The 17,215-nt window shown below is 50.2% G+C and overlaps 1 protein-coding gene across 4 annotated transcripts in view; it reads left to right on the forward strand.

Moving 5' to 3' along the window:
• ADAMTS14 (ADAM metallopeptidase with thrombospondin type 1 motif 14) overlaps positions 1-17,215 on the forward strand; it is a 104,695-nt gene that overhangs the window by 36,456 nt on the left and 51,024 nt on the right. For all 4 annotated transcript variants that reach the window (XM_064269668.1, XM_023547042.2, XM_003409048.4 and 1 more), the window contains exons 3-4: positions 901-1,057; positions 9,007-9,197. In XM_064269668.1, the coding sequence (XP_064125738.1) occupies positions 901-1,057; positions 9,007-9,197 (348 nt within the window). The remainder of the gene's footprint in view (positions 1-900; positions 1,058-9,006; positions 9,198-17,215) is intronic.

A 17,215-nucleotide genomic window follows, 5' to 3' on the forward strand; every position in this document is an offset into this window, starting at 1 on the left:
GCTTTCCAGGCACTGTGGTAGGTGGGCTGGCTTTATTACCTCATAGAGATGACGTGTGTGTTTGTATGTGCAGCTATGAGTATGTTCACACATGTCTGGTTATGTATTTCATTGGCCACTATGATCACTGCCTTCACTGGATGTTAATTACACATTTGCTGGGCTTGGCCAGGGTTATATTTTTTATGTTTTTATTTCCAAGGCCAACACCTGCTTTTTTTTTTTTTTAAAGGAAATATTTTGATGCAGGCAAAAAATTAGATTAAAAACAGTATGCAGTCCTGCTGCAGTCTCCTGGCTGGTTCAGTGTTGGTGAACATTTGATGCCCCTCCTTGGGCTGAGAACTTGTGCATGCAACGTGCACACACACACAGAGCTTTAAATCTAAATTAATAGTACTCCGTGTTGGAGTGAGGACCGGCACCCACCTTCAGGGTAATTAACCTTTGCCGCTAGGATTTCCCTTCCTCTGCCTGTAGGAAAGATCCACGCACTCTTGCATGGGGTTGGAATGTGGTTCTCTTGTGTGTATGTATACATATCCCTTACAGCAGGAACTTTCATGCCCCCACCCCCTTTAAAACAATGGAACCCTTTGTTTAAATGAAATTTTATGTGCAACCTCATGATTGCATTACACAGTAAAAGTAAGTCTGCTTTGCTTCAAATGAGGATGGGGTTCCCTTGCTCAGCCTTCCCGCACTTCCCTACCAGGGTCTGAATATTACCTCCTGGAGTTCCAGGGCTCCCCGAGGCCCTGGAGGAAGAGGCTGTCCATGTGTGTGGCTGCGAACACTGCACTCACAAGTACTCCCCTGTGCGTCTGCTATGTATTCACGACTCTTCTCTTCTCCCTTGCACCCCCTCTTTTCCTTCCGCCCACTGTGTCCTTGGTTCAGGCTGGCCTGATCCGCACAGACAGCACCGACTACTTCATTGAGCCTCTGGAGCGGGGGCAGCAGGAGAAGGAGGCCGGCGGGAGGACACACGTGGTATACCGCCGGGACACTGGCCAGCAGGAGTGGGCAGAACTTCACGGGGACCTTTACAATGAAGGTAGGCAAGAGAGGGACTGCGACTCTACCTCTCTCCACACCTCCATGGGGAGGGGGTTTAGTAACTTCTGGCCTTCACCTTTCAACTCCTAACCTCAGTCTCCTCATCCGTAAAATGGGACTGGGCCACATAGACCTACTGTACTAGCAGGGGAACCCCAATGGGCTTTAGGAGCTACTATAAATGGCTGGAATTGGGGGCCAGAGGAGCTACTTGGGCCCCCATAACTCTGGTTCACAGGACCGTTGAGGCCTCTGAGGGTCTCAGCATTGCCTTGCAAGGCTATTTCTCAGCCAAGGCAGAAGGTGGAATGGCCACAGTTAGCTCTCCCCGATAAAAATCATCTCAACCCCCTAGGAGCCACAGGAAGGAAAATCTGAGGATGTCATAGAGAGACTGCGCACTGCCAGGGCTTCAGGGTCAGCTTTGTGTCCAAGAGAATATTTTGAAATGCTGGCTCCAGCACTGATGGCTGTATGACCCCAGGCGAGTTACTTAACGTCTCTGAGCCTCTCTTTCCTAATCAGCAAAGGAGGGTTGATCACGGTCTACCTGCTGAGGTTGTTATGTGCATTGGTGAGAGTATGTATAAAGATCCCAGGTGGAGCTTGGCAGGCAGTAGGTGCTCGATAAGTGGCTTACTCTCATCACAGTGTTGTCATTAAGGGAAAGTGGTGGTTCAGTGGTAGATTTCTCACCTTCCCTGCGAGCAACCTGGGTTCGATTCCCAGCCAGTGCACCTCATGCTCAGCCGTCACCTGTCTGTCATTGGAGGCTTGGCTGTTGCTATGATACTGGACAGGTTTCAGTGGAGCTTCCAGACTAAGATGGACTAGGAAGAAAGGCTTGGCAATCTGCTTCCAAAAATCAGCCAGTGAAAACCCCATGGATCACAACCCTGTTGTGCATGGAGTTGCCCTGAGTCAGGGGCTGACTGGACAGCAGCTAATAACAGCAGCCAACACTGACATGTTAGGATGGGAGCCCGCTGAGAGGAGGATGTCCCTGCACACACACGCACCCCTGCCCTACGACTGGAGCAGGAGCCTGCGCAGCCGAGGACTCAGGACTGTTGTTGAGCTAATGCAGGAGTGGCTGCGACATGCTGCTGGTCCTGGGCCCGTGGCCAACTGCATAGTCGAACTTAGCTCTGTCACAAAGACCCTTCAAGCAAGAGCGGACCAGAAGGCCCAGGGTGGAATCTGGTGGGGAGTAGACCGCACCCTGTTGTTAGGGCCCTAGCAGGGCTGGGCGTAGCATGAAGGAATGCCTGGAAACCATTTGTCTCCAAATACAATGACTCTTTTGAAGCTCCAGCTGCTCTCAAGTGTCACTCATAAGAGAAGCCCAGCACCCAGAGGTGTGGAGGGCTTTTATAGGCCTGGGGGTAGGGTTAGGTGAGGGGGGGGATGAGGGGCCGGGTGGAGCCTTGGGTGACTTCATGGGTTTCCTGATCAGGCTGGTGGCTGCACCACCCCCTGTACCACCCTGGGAAGATGACAAGCCTCCCTTGGGTTTATTTTATTTCAGGCCAGTTTTGAATCAAAGGAGCTTGAGTCACCCCAGTTGCACACCCAGCTCACCCGCTGTCACCCTGGTTGCAGCCACATCACCCACCACCACAGTGGGCAGCTGGGAAGACTGACCCCAAGCCTGGTGGAGGTGGAGTCCAGAGGCATGAGGGCACTGATAACCTGCCTGCCCTCTCATCACGTGGCCATCTCAAACCCCGTGGGCTGAGGGTGATGTCATACTTTGAGCCCAGCCTGCCTGGCCTGTCTGTCCTTCCTGAGAAAGATAAGGGGTGATAGAAAAAGGACTCTTGGAAACCTGTGACCTGCATCCTGTTATTTTAAGACCAGGACTGGGTGTGAGTCCAGTGAGTGGAGAAACTATTGTGGGTACGCCTGTCTCCATCAATATTCTCATCACGGCTAAGACGGAGGCTCTTACCTCACTTCCTTAGGTCTACTTTTGGCCAGTAGAGAAAGGTCTTGGAGGCTGGTGGCCAGTAAAGAGGCTGAGAGGGATCTCCCTCAGCCTGCGCCTCTTCCTTTCTCTGCCCATCCCTGTCCTGTATCAGCCCAGCTCAGACGCCCTCCCCTGGGCCCCTCAGCCCCCTGGATTTCTCCGGCATCTGCCACCCCCAAAACAGGCTGTGGAGTCCTCAGGGACAGACGCCAAGTCTTAATCATCTTTCTCTCACTCACGGGATCTCTTCTGCCCCATGTGGTCTGTCTAGCTATCCTGCGTTGGGGGTGCATCAGGGAATCCATCATACTGTGTTTCTAGCTGAGCTGTGGTCTGTGGAGGGCTCCTGCCTCCTGGCCTCCGCTCTAAGGGACTGACGTGCACCCATGACCGTGAGGGATGGAGGGGACTCTTCCCCCTTGGCACGCAGGACGTGGCTATGGCTGCTGCTTCCTGAAGTGAGCACGGGTGCACGCCTTCATCCCTGATGACCCCCAAAGAAGAGTTAAATTCTTTACTCAAGGCTCTGATGAAAAATCTGAACTATTCAGAGTGTAAGGTAAGATTCCCTGGGTTGGACCGCCTGGTGAGAGCTGGCCCTCACCCCCTGAGCACAGGGACTCCCCTGTGGATACTGCCTGAGCCCTGGAGCCCTGGTTGCTCCCAGGCTCCTAATGCTACTCTCTCCTTCCTCAGCCCACAGCCCAGCTCTCTTTTTAACCCCTTTCTGCCCTCCGAGTCCCTTTTGAGGAGGGAACTGGCCCTAACGGGCAAGTGCCCCTGTGATCAGAGTTCCAGCCCCTCAGACACCAGACAGCTCATCCCTACAGGTGCAGCCAGCCAGGCTTGTGCTGAAGCTGCTGCTTTTTTTTTTTTTAATTTTTATTATTGAGAGAACGTTTATGTAACATAAAATTCACCATTTTGTGCACCAATGTTGTGTAACGATTACCACAAATAGAGAAAGACAAAAATTAAAAAAAAAAAACAAAACCCATTGCCATTGAGTTGATTCTGACTCATAGCGACCCTGTAAGACAGAGAAGGGCTGCCCCGTAGGGTTTCCAAGGAGCAGCTGGTGGATTCGAACTGCTGACGTTTTGGTTAGAAGTTGAGCTCTTCTGCAACATTTCCGTCACCCTTCCCACCCCCTCAAAAACCCCTACCCATTAACAGTCACTCCCATACCCCCCTCCGCCAATCTCCTGGCAACCACTAACCTGCTTTCTGCCTCTGTGGGTTTGACTGTTGTGGACATTTCCTATAAATGGGATCGTGCAAGAGGTGTGGTCCTTTGTGTGGTTTCTTTTACTGAGCATAATGGTCTCAAGGTTCATCCGTGTTGCAGTGTATTAGTGCTTTATTCCTTTCTGTGGCCGAATAACATTCCATTGTATGGATACAGTACAGCCATTTATGGACATTTGGGTTCTTTCCACTTTTTAGCCATTATGATTAATGCTGCATGGACACTCGCGTATAAGTTTTTGTGTAGACCTATGTTTTTATTTCTCTCGGGTATATACCTAGGGTCATATGGTAACTCTGTGTTTAACTTTTTGAGGAACTGTCAAACTGTTTTCCAAAGCAGTTGTACCATTTGACATTTTCTTGGGGCTTCTTGGGTGGACTCATTCCAGCCTCGCAGCAGCTGGCTGGCCCTGCTCTGCCCTGAAGGTTACCTACTCCTGGCCTGAAGGACGAGAGTGACTTGACAGAATGTGGTTGCTGATGCCGGCAAAAAAAAAGGCTTCCTTCAATTCGCTCCACGCCTCTACTGAGAGTGAAATCTGGGCGCACCATGCTGCTTCCTCGGCAGGCCTGGTGACGTGGGAGCAGAGGACCCGAGTGTAGACCCTGGGCTGCTGCGTGAACCCGCCGTGTGACATGGCGTCTTAGTTACCTAGTGCTGCTGTAACAGAAATGCCACAAGTAGGTGGCTTTAAAGCACAGGTTTATTTTCTCACAGTTCAGGAGGCTAGAAGTCCAAACTCAGGGTGCTGGCTCTCTGTTGACTCTGGAGGAATGGTCTCTTTCAGATTCCGCTCCTCGGCACCTGTCTTCGCCCATTCGCGCGTGCGTATCTCTGTGTCTGATCTGCTCTTTTTATAACTCAGAAGTGATGAGGTTTAGGACTCACCATACACTGCTGGGCCTCATTAACATAACAAAAACCCTATTCCCAAGGGGGATCACATCCACAGGTACAGGGGTTAGGATTCCAGCACATGTTTTGGGGGGACACAATTCTATTCCTGACTCTCTGGGCCTCCCTTCTGGCAGACCTGGCAGGAAGGGCTGTGAGGGGTCAAGTTCAGTATTTTACTTGCACTGCTCAAGATTTCAGCACTGCTCCCATGCTGGGTGACTTATTTATTCTCCCTGTTCCATGCAGAGAGCCCTTGCCTGTCCTCCTCCCCTTCCGGGGGTCCTCTTCCTCCCCTTCTGGGGGTCCTCCTCCTTCCCAGGAATTTGTCTTGGGGGGCTGCTGCACTCTCCCTGAACTCAGACGCCAGGCCACCGATGCTGTGTGCAGGGTGGACTGCAGGGGACTCTCACTCGGGTGAGCGAGGCCTGAGACCCAGCCTGAGCCCTGCTCACCAGGCTGCACCCCACCCAGAGGGCTGGCCTTTTCTGATTTCTGGCCAGTGGCTACACAGTTTTCCAGCTCTGCAGTTTAGGGGTCTTTTCCTCTGCACTGTATAGCACCAGTAAAACTAGTTGCCCCTGAGTCGATTTGACTCACGGTGACCCCATGGGTGTCGGTAGAACTGAGTTCCCTGGGGTTTTCATTGGCTGATTTTTTGGAAGCAGATCCCCAAGCCTTTCTTCTGAGGCACCTCCTGGTGGACTTGATCCTCCAATCTTTCAGTTAGCTGCTGAGCACATTAACCGTTCGTACCACCCACGGACTCCTCTAGAGCCACTAAGGGGAAAATAAGAAGAAAATGGTATCGCTGAGCTGTGTAGTTGCTTGTTGCCCTGCCCGCAGATTTCAGCCCCCGAAGTACCCACGTCTGTAGACAGCTTAGAGGTGGAACTCAGGTCTCTGCTCGCTGACTCAGCCGTGAGGGTCACCTGCAGCAAGGGTAGTGTCATGGCGTACTTGCTCCCGTGTTTAGCACACAAAAAAGACATTGGCTTTCTCAGGCACAGTTCCCTCTGGTTGGGGCCTCTTCTCCGTGTTCTCCAACAGGGTGTCTCTTGCTCATGGTTCGGCCTCAGCTTAGATGTCACCTGTTCCAGAAACCTTCCCCAGCTCCCTGGCCCTGGATTAGGTCTCTGGTGTGGAAGCCTTCTCTAGTCAGCCCTATCCTGGCCTTTGATGCTAGTATACAGTTTTTTTTCTGTCACCTCCACTAGACTGCAGGTTCCCCAAGGGCAGGGGTCCCACCTTCATTACCCACCCGCCATCCCTCCACCTAATAAATATGGGACCACTCCTGTAATCATACCCTTTGGTACACGCCGTTGATATATCCTCACCCCTGGCTCACTACCTGGTGTGCTGTCAAATATTTATGGATAAATGAATGTTCTTAGAAATTGGTGACCCAAGTTTCAAAACTTCAGGGTGCAATGGTCAGAAAATCATTAAGAATTAAGGCTTTGAGGCTTCTCTTGGAAGACCCCACCCCCATCTTGCTTTCGAAGTCTTCTGAGAGCTTTCCCCCCCAACAGTGTCCTCATGTACCTCACTCCACTGCCCCAGTCAATCCTATTCCAGTCTCCATTCAGACTACAGTGTAAGTGACTGGCAACAGTTCAAAGTGTTATCTTTCTCAAGCATATGTGCAGAGTGGCAGTTATAGATGATGATGGCTCAGAGCATGGGCTCTTGATTGAGACAGACCAGACAAGTGACTTAACATCCTTGAACCTCAGTTTGTTCACCTCTATAATGGGGATAGTAACCTGATCGAGCTGTAAGGACTGGATTAGATGGCCCATCACCTGTTTCTGTAAATCAAATTTTATTAAAACACAGACACAGTTATTTGTTTATATATTGTCTGTGGCTGCTTTTTTTTTTTTTTAATTTTTATTGTGCTTTAAGTGGAAGTTTACAAATCAAGTCAGTGTCTCATACAAAAACTTGTATACACCTTGCCATATACTCCTAGTTGCTCTCCTCCTAATGAGACAGCACACTCCTTCCCTCCACTCTCTATTTTCATGTCCATTCAGCCAGCTTCTGACCCCCTCTGCCTTCTCATCTCCCCTCCAGACAGGAGCTGCCCACATAGTCTCATGTGTCTACTTAATCCAAGAAGCTCACTCCTCACCAGTATCATTTTCTATCCCATAGTCCAGTCCAATCCCTGTCTGAAGAGTTGGCTTTGGGAATGGTTCCTGTCTTGGGCTAACAGAAAGTCTGGGGACCATGACCTCCAGGGTTCTTCTAGCCTCAGTCAGACCACGAAATCTGGTCTTCTTACGAGAATTTGAGGTCTGCATTCCACTGCTCTCCTACTCCCTCAGGGGTTCTCTGTTGTGCTCCCTGTCAGGGCAGGGCGGTCATCAGTTGTAGCCGGGTACCATCTAGTTCTCCTGGTCTCAGGCTGATGTAGTCTCTGGTTTATGTGGCCCTTTCTGTCTCTTGGGCTTGTAATTACCTTGTATCTTTGGTATTCTTCATTCTCCTTTGCTCCAGGTGGGTTGAGACCCATTGATGCATGTTAGATGGTTGCACGCTAGCGTTTAAGACCCCAGATGCCACTCTCCAAAGTGGGATGCAGAATGTTTTCTTAGTAGATTTTATTATGCCATTTGACTTAGATGTCCCCTGAAACCATGGTCCCCAGACCCCCGCCCCTGCTACGCTGGTATGGCTGCTTTTAAGGAGCCTTTGTGGTGCAGTGGTTAAGCACTTGGCTGCTAACCAAAAGGTCAGCAGTTCAAACCCACCAGATGCTCTGCGGGAGAAAGATGTGGCAGTCTGCTTCCATAAAGATTACACCCTTGGGACCCCTATGGGGCAGTTCTACTGTGTCCTATAGGGTCACTATGAGTCGGAATTGGGTTTTTTTGGTTTTATAGCAGCTTTTATGTTTCAGTGACAGAGATGAGTAGTTGCAAAAGAGATCATATGGGCCATAAAGCCGAAACTATTTGCTCTCTGGTCCTTTCCAGAAAAATTTGCCAACTGCTGGATTACATACCCGTTGCCATCAAGTCGATTCCAACTCATAGCGACCTTATAGGACAGAGTAGTACAAGTTAATAAGTGCTAGTTAAATAAATGGAGCCCTGGTGGTGCAGTGGTTAAGAGCTCGGCTGCTAACCAAAAAGTCGGCAGTTCGAATCCACCAGCAGCTCCCTGGAAACCCTATGGGACAGTTCTACTCTGTCTATAGGGTCACTATGAGTTGGAATTGACTTGACAGCAACAGGTTTGGTTTTTGTTTTGTAGTTAAATTAATGAGTATTTTGCTTTTAACCAGAACAAAGCTGTGATGACGAAATTGCAGGCCTTGCCAGTGATGGGGACTGGTTTGAAAGGCATGTGTGCACTCTAGTGGCTCCTGAGACTGCCCTGCATATCTTACAGTGACCCCATCATTTTTTCCCTTATCAAGACGTTTTCACCCACTGCCACCTCTGAGTTTTAGAGCAACCTGGTAGGATCAAGGAGTATTCTCCCTCTGTAACAGGAGAGGAGATTGAGGCTCAGAGTAGTGAAAGGACTTGGCCGAGGACCCACCACGAGATAGGACCCACTGGGAGCTGGAACCCAGGCTTTCTGGCCCCTGGGCTGGTTCTCATGCCTCTGGTGCTGCTGACTCAAAGACTCAGCCATGCCTTCGTGCCAGACAAGAGCTCGTACCCTGCCCTGGTATGGAGTGCAGCCCTCACTGCGCTGACCAACAGAGGCAGGGAAATGGCGCGTGTGACAGGGCGGGCTGTGACAGAGGGCAGGGTGGTCTGGTGGGCAGCGTCACATGAGTCTGACCTCTGACTCTCCATCCTGCTTCCAGCCTTTGGCCTTGGCGACCTTCCCAACCTGCTGGGCCTGGTGGGGGACCAGCTGGGCGATGCGGAGCGCAAACGGCGCCATGCCAAGCCGGGCGGCTACAGCATCGAGGTGCTGCTGGTGGTGGACGACTCAGTGGTGCGCTTCCACGGCAAGGAGCACGTGCAGAACTATGTCCTCACCCTCATGAACATCGTGAGTGTCGGGTGCCCTGGGACATTAGGGGGTGCTGTGGGCCACTGGATGGAAGACTTCTCTTGAGCCTGGTGTTTCCCGGGATAGACTTGGGGGAGATGTAGATACCTGTGCAGAGGGGGCCCCCAGGCCATCAGCGCCAGCCCCTGGCAAGCTGGAGCCTGCAGGTGCATTGAGAGCCTGGTCAGGCATGGCCTGGGGCCTCGCTTGCCTTAGAGTTGGCAGGACGTCCCACAGGCTCACCACCTGGAGAAAGTCCCATCCCAGGGCTAGGGAGACTCTCCAAGGGGCTGTCGATCTGCGAGGGGGGGATCCTGGGACCTTTCAGGGCACCTGTGTTTTCATACTAATATCTGCTCTTGGGTTTGTTGTAAAGGTTCAATGAAATACTAAATGTAGAGTATTTAACACATGGAGTACTCAGGTAATGTTTTCCATGATTATTATCATGGGCTCTGTTATCAATCTGTGTGTCTATGCGTAAGTTGTCCTTTGTCTCTCTGTCTAAATGTCAGCTCCTTGAGGGCAGGGACTTTGTCTCATACTTTTTTGAACCCTGGCAAAAATGAGCCATTGAGAACCCTGTGGAGCATAGTTCTACTCTGACACAGACAGGCTCGTCAGGAGTCGGAGTCCATTCAGTGGCAACTGGCAACCCATCATACAGTGCCCGACACCTGGTAGGTGGTCAGGGAGAGTGGAAGTGAGTGGTGTCTAGGAGAGAAGCAATTGTCAGCAGGTGGCAAGATTTTCGTCGGCAATGTCCGAATCTATACAAGGCAGGAGGGGGAAGAGGGTGTTGGTGAAAATCAGCTCTAATTACAGGAGTTCCAGAGAGAGGTCGGTGCCAGAAAGTCTGCCGCCCACTAACTCCTTGTTTAGATGTGGTTATTCCTCTACGCTTTAAGCCTAGCATGTGCTTTGGGACACAAAGAGCAAAGGCTACGGCTTGGAGCTGTTTGAGAGAGGTTGGGGGAGAGAGGGAGAGTGAATATGAACATGAGCACCCCTACCGCACTTGACCACCCACCCAGACTCTAGAAATTCCAGGCCCGAGCTAAGACCACACAGCTGAGCACAAGCCCCATTATTGGGAGGCCAAATTGAGGGCCAGGTTGGATGCTGGAGGAGCAGAAGGGGAGGCCCACGGAAGACTGTGTGGTTAAGGTTGTGTGTCAACTTGGCTGGGCCATGATTCTCAGTGGTTTGGAAGTCATATGATGTTGTGATCACTTCCATGATGAGATTTGATATAATGTCGTCACCTCCATGATGGGATCTGCTGGGAGTAGCCGATCAGTTGAAAGGGCGTTTCCTTGGGCGTGGGGCCTGCATCGAATACTAGTGGACATTCTGGCAAGGCTCGTGGGCTCTTGCACGCTCTGGATCCTGCAGCTGGCTCCTGTTTGTTTGACCTCTGATTCTTGGGGACTTGAGCTAGCAGCTTACCTGTGGTCTTGCCTGCTGATCTTGGAATTTGTCAATCTTTGCAGCCTGTGAGCAAGAACCCTGCTCTCTTACCTGCCAATCTTGGGTTCACCAGTCCCTGTAGCTACTGAACCAGAAGATGCCTCTATCCTAACCCACAAACTTGGGACATTCCAGCCTCTACAACTGCATGAGTCATTTCCCTGATACAAATTTCTCTCTGTATATATTTATATGCTTTACTGGCTTTGCTTCTCCAGAGAATGCAGCCTAAGACAAAGACCCTGTGGAGCCCTAGGGTGCCAGAAGCTTGGGTCTTATGGGTCCTAAAGCAGAAGAACCCAGAGGTGTGTGCAGACCCTAGTCAGAGCCCTAGAGCCCTTCAGTTTGTTTAAAGATAGTTTTCAGACAAAGGAAAGATCATGACTCTCATTTAGCAATAAAAACAACTGCTTGCTAAAGAATTTATTCTACTCATTAATCAGTGAGGGAATCAAGCAGATGCTATAACCGGTTGAAAAGAGACCTCAAAGAATAGAAACGTTTATTACCGGTACCAGTTGCTGTTGAGTTGAACTGACTCAGGACAACCCCATGTGTGTCCGAGCAGAACCGACTCGGGGCAACCCCATGTGTGTCCGAGCAGAACCGACTCGGGACAACCACATTTGTGTCCGAGCAGAACCGACTCGGGGCAACCCCATGTGTGTCCGAGCAGAACCGACTCGGGACAACCCCATGTGTGTCCGAGCAGAACTGGGCTCTGCGGAGTTTCCAACGGCCGATTTTCTGGGAGTAGGTTGCCAGGCCTTTCTTCTGAAGCATCTCTGGGTGGCTCAAACCTTCAACCTTTTGGTTAGCAGCCAAGTGTTTTAGTCATTTGTAGCACCCAGGGACTCTGGAAAGCATCAATAGATCAGGAATATGGAAGTAAATGTGCAAATGGAGCCTGTCTTAGTTATGTAGTGCTGCTGTAACAGAAATGCCCCAAGTGGATGGCTTTAACAAACAAGTTTATTCTCTTACAGTCTAGTAGGCTAGAAGTCCAAATTCAGGGCATCAGCTCTAGGGGAAGCCTTTCTTTCTCTGTCTGCTCTGGGGGAAGGTCCTTCTCGTCAATCTTCCCCTGGACTAGGAGCTTCTCTACACAGGAACCCCCAGTCCAAAGGACACGATCTGCTCCTGGCATTACTTTATTGGTGGTATGAGGTCCTCCTGTCTCTCTGCTCACTTCTCTCTTTTATATCTTTGTATACCTCAAAAGAGATTGGCTCCAGACACAATCTAATTTGGAGTTTACATAACTGCTGCTAATCCTATCATCAGCATCATAGAGGTAGGATTTACAACACACAGGGAAATCTCATCGTGGACAATCATACAATACTGGGAATCATGATCCAGCCAAGTTGACAGATATCTGGGGGGGACACAATTCAATTCATGAGAGAGGCAAATTGTTTTTTTCACTGGGAGGGAAGATAATTTAGCTTCCACTAGAGGAAACCCCATGGGGCAGTTCTGTTACCGCAAATTGCGAGTTGGAGCCGCCTGCCACAAACGGGCAATTTTTGAGACGGGGGTGAGGTGGGTACCAAGAGCTTTATTATATGTACCGGTATATGGAAACAGCGGAGAATGATCTCCTCCTGAAGCTGTCTGTCTTGAGAAGCTGCAGTCCAGCTGGGGTTTTACAGGGAAAAGGGGACACAGGTTTTAGGAACTTGTGGAATGTCTGTTCCCTTTCTGTGTGGTTTAGGTGATCATGTCTCAAACATGTTGATCTTTTCCTGCCATTATCCCATCAGCCCATGGGGTGACTGGCGCCATCCTGATGAGCATTGTCCTGTTTGACAGGCTTAGATATCACTTGTTTTTCCACGGTCCTAGGGGAAACATCGGTTAACATTTAACTTTTAGAGGCGCTAACAGCAAAATTATACTTGGGAGACAGAGACAGTCCAGGGAAAGGAAAAATGGCGCAGGTTCTGTTCAAGATAATGGCTAAGCAGCCTGTTCCAGTTCTACTCTGTCCAATAGGGTCACTATGAGTCAGAATCCACTTGATGGCAATGGGCAAGTTAAGAGGAGGTGGTATTTGCATGTCTATAGACAGGAGTTCTGCATTGCTCTCAGTGCTCTCAATTGTAAAGTAGCTTCTGTAGAATTGGAATCAGATAGGCTAGGCGGAATGGAACTGTGGACAAAGCATCGTTTCCATTGAAGTAGATTTTTTTTTCCCTATAATATTGAGACCCGGACCAGGGGCCCAGGTAGAGAGCCACTGTGGGTGCCAGATGGCTGAAAGTCTAGTGACTTCGCTGACTTAAAAACTGAATCCTCAGCTCCTGGAGCAGGGTGGCAGTCCCACTTCTGGATTCTGGCTACGGGGGAGAATTCCCAGCAGCTACGTGGTGGGACTCTGTCCCCCACGCAAGGACTGCCCTTACTACCTACTCTGACTTTCTACATTTTAGGTGGGAAGTGGGGGGTGTGAAGAGAACTCCTAGGGTGCAGAGTGGTTGACGGTGGGGTACTCTCCCTCCCAAAAAAAAACAAAACTCGTTGCTGTCAAGTCAATTCTGACTCATAGTGACCCTACAGGACAGAGTAGAACTGCCCCATAGGGTTTCCAAGGAGCGGCTGGTGGATTTGAACTGCCGACGTTTTGGTTAGCAGCCGAGCTCTTAACCTCTACGCCACCAGTCTAGGAAAATAACTTCCTTTTTTTTTGGTGCTACCCTGGCTTCTTTATCTCATCTTTCAGAGAAATCCTGCAGTCTTGGGTACTTCCATTAAGGATTCTGTTGCCCCTCTTCTCCTTTGATATCTTTTGGTTGGGTGCCGTATCAGTAGGTCAGCAGGCTCTGGAAGGGTGGAAAAAACTTCCTGGAGCCCCAAGTCTTTGCTGTTATCCATTCATCTGTTAAGAGCCAGGTGCTGAGCTTCCTCAGTGGGCCCTGGGCATTGGGCAGTGTCTTAGTTATCTAGTGCTGCTATAACAGAAATACAAGTGGATGGTTTTAACAAAGAGAAATTTATTCTCTCATAGTCTGGTAGGCTAGAAGTCCAAATTCAGGGTGTCAGCTCCAGGGGAAAGCTTTCTCTCTCTGTTGGCTCTGGAGAAAAGTCCTTGTCATCAATCTTCCCCTGGTTGAGTAGCTTCTAAGCGCAGGAACCTCAGGTCCAAAGAATGCACTCTGCTCCTGGCATTGCTTTCTTGGTGGTATGAGGTCTACCTGTCTCTCTGCTCGGTTCTCTCTTTTATATCTCAAAAGAGATTGGCTCAAGACACAATCCAATCTTGTAGATCTCATCAACCTAACTACTGCTAATCCATCTCATTAGTTCATAGTGATAGGATTTATAACACATAGGAAAATCACATCAGATCATGAAATGGTGGACAGTCACACAAATACTGGGAATCATGGCCTAGCCAAATTGATACACATTTTTAGGGAACACAATTCAATCCATGACAGGCAGGGTGGGGTGTCAGTCAAGGCTCTTGAGGTTACAAGTGACAGACACCCAACTCACACTAGCTTAAGGCAGAGGGATTTATCGGAAGGAAGCTGCTGGCAGCACCCACAGACACTGCAAGAACTGTGAGGCAGCTCTTCTTGGTGGTGGTGGATTCCCTCCTCTCTGCTTGCTTCTGTCTGCATTCTTTCTTTTAAGGTAAAAGGTGTGACTCAAGTAAGGGTGACTTGACTTGAATAAGGATGGTAAGGGTGGTGGCTGGGGTAAGGGTGTTGACTTGAGTCACACCCTCTAGTAAGGCAGTGACTCAAGATATATCCTACCTCATTCCTGCCTCATTAACATAACGGACAACTCACTCCCAGATGGGACCATAACCACAGGCATCAAAAACCAAACCCTTTGCCATCGAGTTGATTCTGACTCATAGTGACCCTATAGGACAGAGTAGAACTGCCCCGTAGGGTTTCCAAGGCTGTAATCTTTATGGAAGCAGACTGCCACATCTTTCTTCTGTGGAGTGGCTGGTGGGTTTGAACCACTGAGTTTGCAGTTAGCAGCCAAGTGCTTAACCACTGTGCCACCAGGGCTCACAGGCATAGAGGCTAGGATTTATAACACATCACAAAATGGAGGATAATTACATCAGATCACAAAATGGAGGATAACTACATCATTACATAACTACCAAATTGTATCATTATATAACTGCCAAACCACTGAAAATCATGGCCCAGCCAAGTTGACACATAACCTTAACCATCACAGGTTCCATATACCTTATTTGCACAGTCCCACCTAATCATTATGTGGGAGTCACAAAGACTATGGCTAGAAGGGCCATTTTAAGTAATTCACTGCACCACATAAGCCCATGACCTATCCCAGCTCTCTTGGCCAAATTAACATGTTATGACTTCTGACCCTTGACCTCTGACCCATGACTCACTGTCTTGGCCAGGGAGCATCCTCAGCTTCCACCTACGACTGCGTTCCCAGCCACAGGGTCGTCCGTGTTCCTTCTCTTAACAACCTGCCAGAAATTGGGTGAGGAGGAGGGTAACTGTCTACACAGAGGTTCCTGAAGGCCCAGTGAGGCTGGTTCTTCTGCTCATCTCTGGTTTTCCTGGTGGATGTGGGAATGGAAAGAGGCTCGGGGTGGGCAAGGGGTGCAGTTGTGGCTGAACTTCTGCAAGTGCCCCATTTCCTCTGCAGAGCATCTTCCTCAGTGCTGTGGACCAGAGGAGAGGCTGACAGCACTGAGATTGGCTGGGTCTACAGAGCTGGTGCCAGGACAACCTGCTGTGGCCATGGGACAGGAAGTGGAAAGTGGGCTCTGGCTTCCTGGGTGCAGGAGGACAGCCCACCAGGGCTCCAGCCTGGGGAAGGGAGCGGATGGGGGACCGACAGCCTGTGTCTCCCAGTCTCTTGTCCACTCTCCCAGGGGACCAGCACTTCATCCTGTCCATTGTGCGGAGCTTCTATTTGGCTGGGTGCTTGAAACACTGATGCCCTTAGGGGATTTTGCGGAGCCAGCACAAAGGGTGTCACTTGGCTCTTCCCTTGGAGTGCCTGCCTGCCTCTGACCATGTCTGATCCTGGTTTCCGGGGCCAGGCTGGCCTGGTGTGATCAGAGAGGAGATCTCTTTCCCAGGATGCATGGTCCCATTGTGTTAGCCCGGGGAGGGCCAGAAACCCTTAGTGAAACACTCCATATTGTCTGATGAGGCCCTGGTCCCTGGGTTCTCAGGGGCAGCTGTGAGGCTGCGGCAGGGTTGTTCTGCCCGTTCGTCTTTTAACCTGGGGGTGTGTTATAAATATTCACGCAGCTCCAGATGACAGGCAAGGATTCCCTCCTTATCCTTCACTGTCATGCTGGTGGCCCACATGAACTTGCCTTTCTCTGTGCCTCGGTTTACCTATCTGTGCAAAGTCACTTTCCTTAAGGCTTCTTCAAATTTCAGGACTAGGGAACCATTTGAGCTCTTCGAAACAAAAGGGGCAATTGTTTGCAGTGTTTAGTGAATGCCTGTTGTATGCCTGTTTTAGAAGCTTGGGTCTGGCTGCCAGTACAAGCTCAGCCTCATTAATTAGGGAACGATTGAGGGCCCCTCTCAAGGGGCGGGGAGGACTTTCTAGAGGAGGTTAGCATTGAGGCCAGCCTTGGAGGAGAGGGAGATTTGGTGAGGTGGAGAACATGCAGGCCAAGTGTGATGGAGGCAGGAGTGAGGAGGCCGACCTGTGGGTGGGAACCAGTGGCAGAGGTCTGCAGGGAACTCTGGGGAGTCCTGTGGGAGCAGGATGGTCCAAGAGGCAGTAGCACAGGCTTTTGCATGGAGGAAGAGTGTGAGGAGCAGTTCCTGACGGGGGTGCCTGTCTTAGTCATCTAGCTTTGCTACAACAGAAATACTGCAAGTGGATGCGTTTAGCGAGCAGAAATTTAGTCTAGGAGGCTGGAAGTCCAAATTCAGAACACCAGCTCTAAGCGCAGGCTTGCTTTCTTTTTCGGTTCTGGGGCAAGGTTCTTGTCGTCAACCTTCCCCTGGCCTAGAAGCTTCCTAGCACAGGGACCCTGGGTTCAAAGGATATGCTCTGCTCTCAGCACCTCTTTCTTGGTGGCATGGGGTCCCTCGCCTCCCTGCTGGCTTCTCTCTTTTATATCTCAAAAGAGATTGACTCAAGGTACAACCTAATCCTGTACACTGAGTCCTGCCTCATTAACATCATACCAAAAAACCAAACCAAACCCATTGCCCTTGAGTCAATTCTAACTCACAGGGACTCTATAGGACAGAGTGGAACTGCCCCATAGGGTTTCCAAGGAGTGGCTGGTAGATTCGAACTGCTGACCTTTTGGTTACCAGCGGCACTCGTCAGTCTCTCATACAAAAACTTATATACACCTTGCTATATACTCCTGGATGTGCTCTCCCCCTAATGAGACAGCACACTCCTTCTCACACACCCTGTATTTCTGTGTCCATTCGGCCAGCTTCTGTCCCCCTCTGCCTTCTCATTTCTCCTCCAGGCCGGAGCTGTCCACACAGTCTCATGTGTCTCCTTGATCCAGGAAGCTCACTTCTCACCAGTGTCATTTTCTATCC

The sequence above is a fragment of the Loxodonta africana genome, chromosome 16, assembly GCF_030014295.1.
Source record: "Loxodonta africana isolate mLoxAfr1 chromosome 16, mLoxAfr1.hap2, whole genome shotgun sequence".
Lineage (NCBI taxonomy): Eukaryota > Metazoa > Chordata > Mammalia > Proboscidea > Elephantidae > Loxodonta > Loxodonta africana.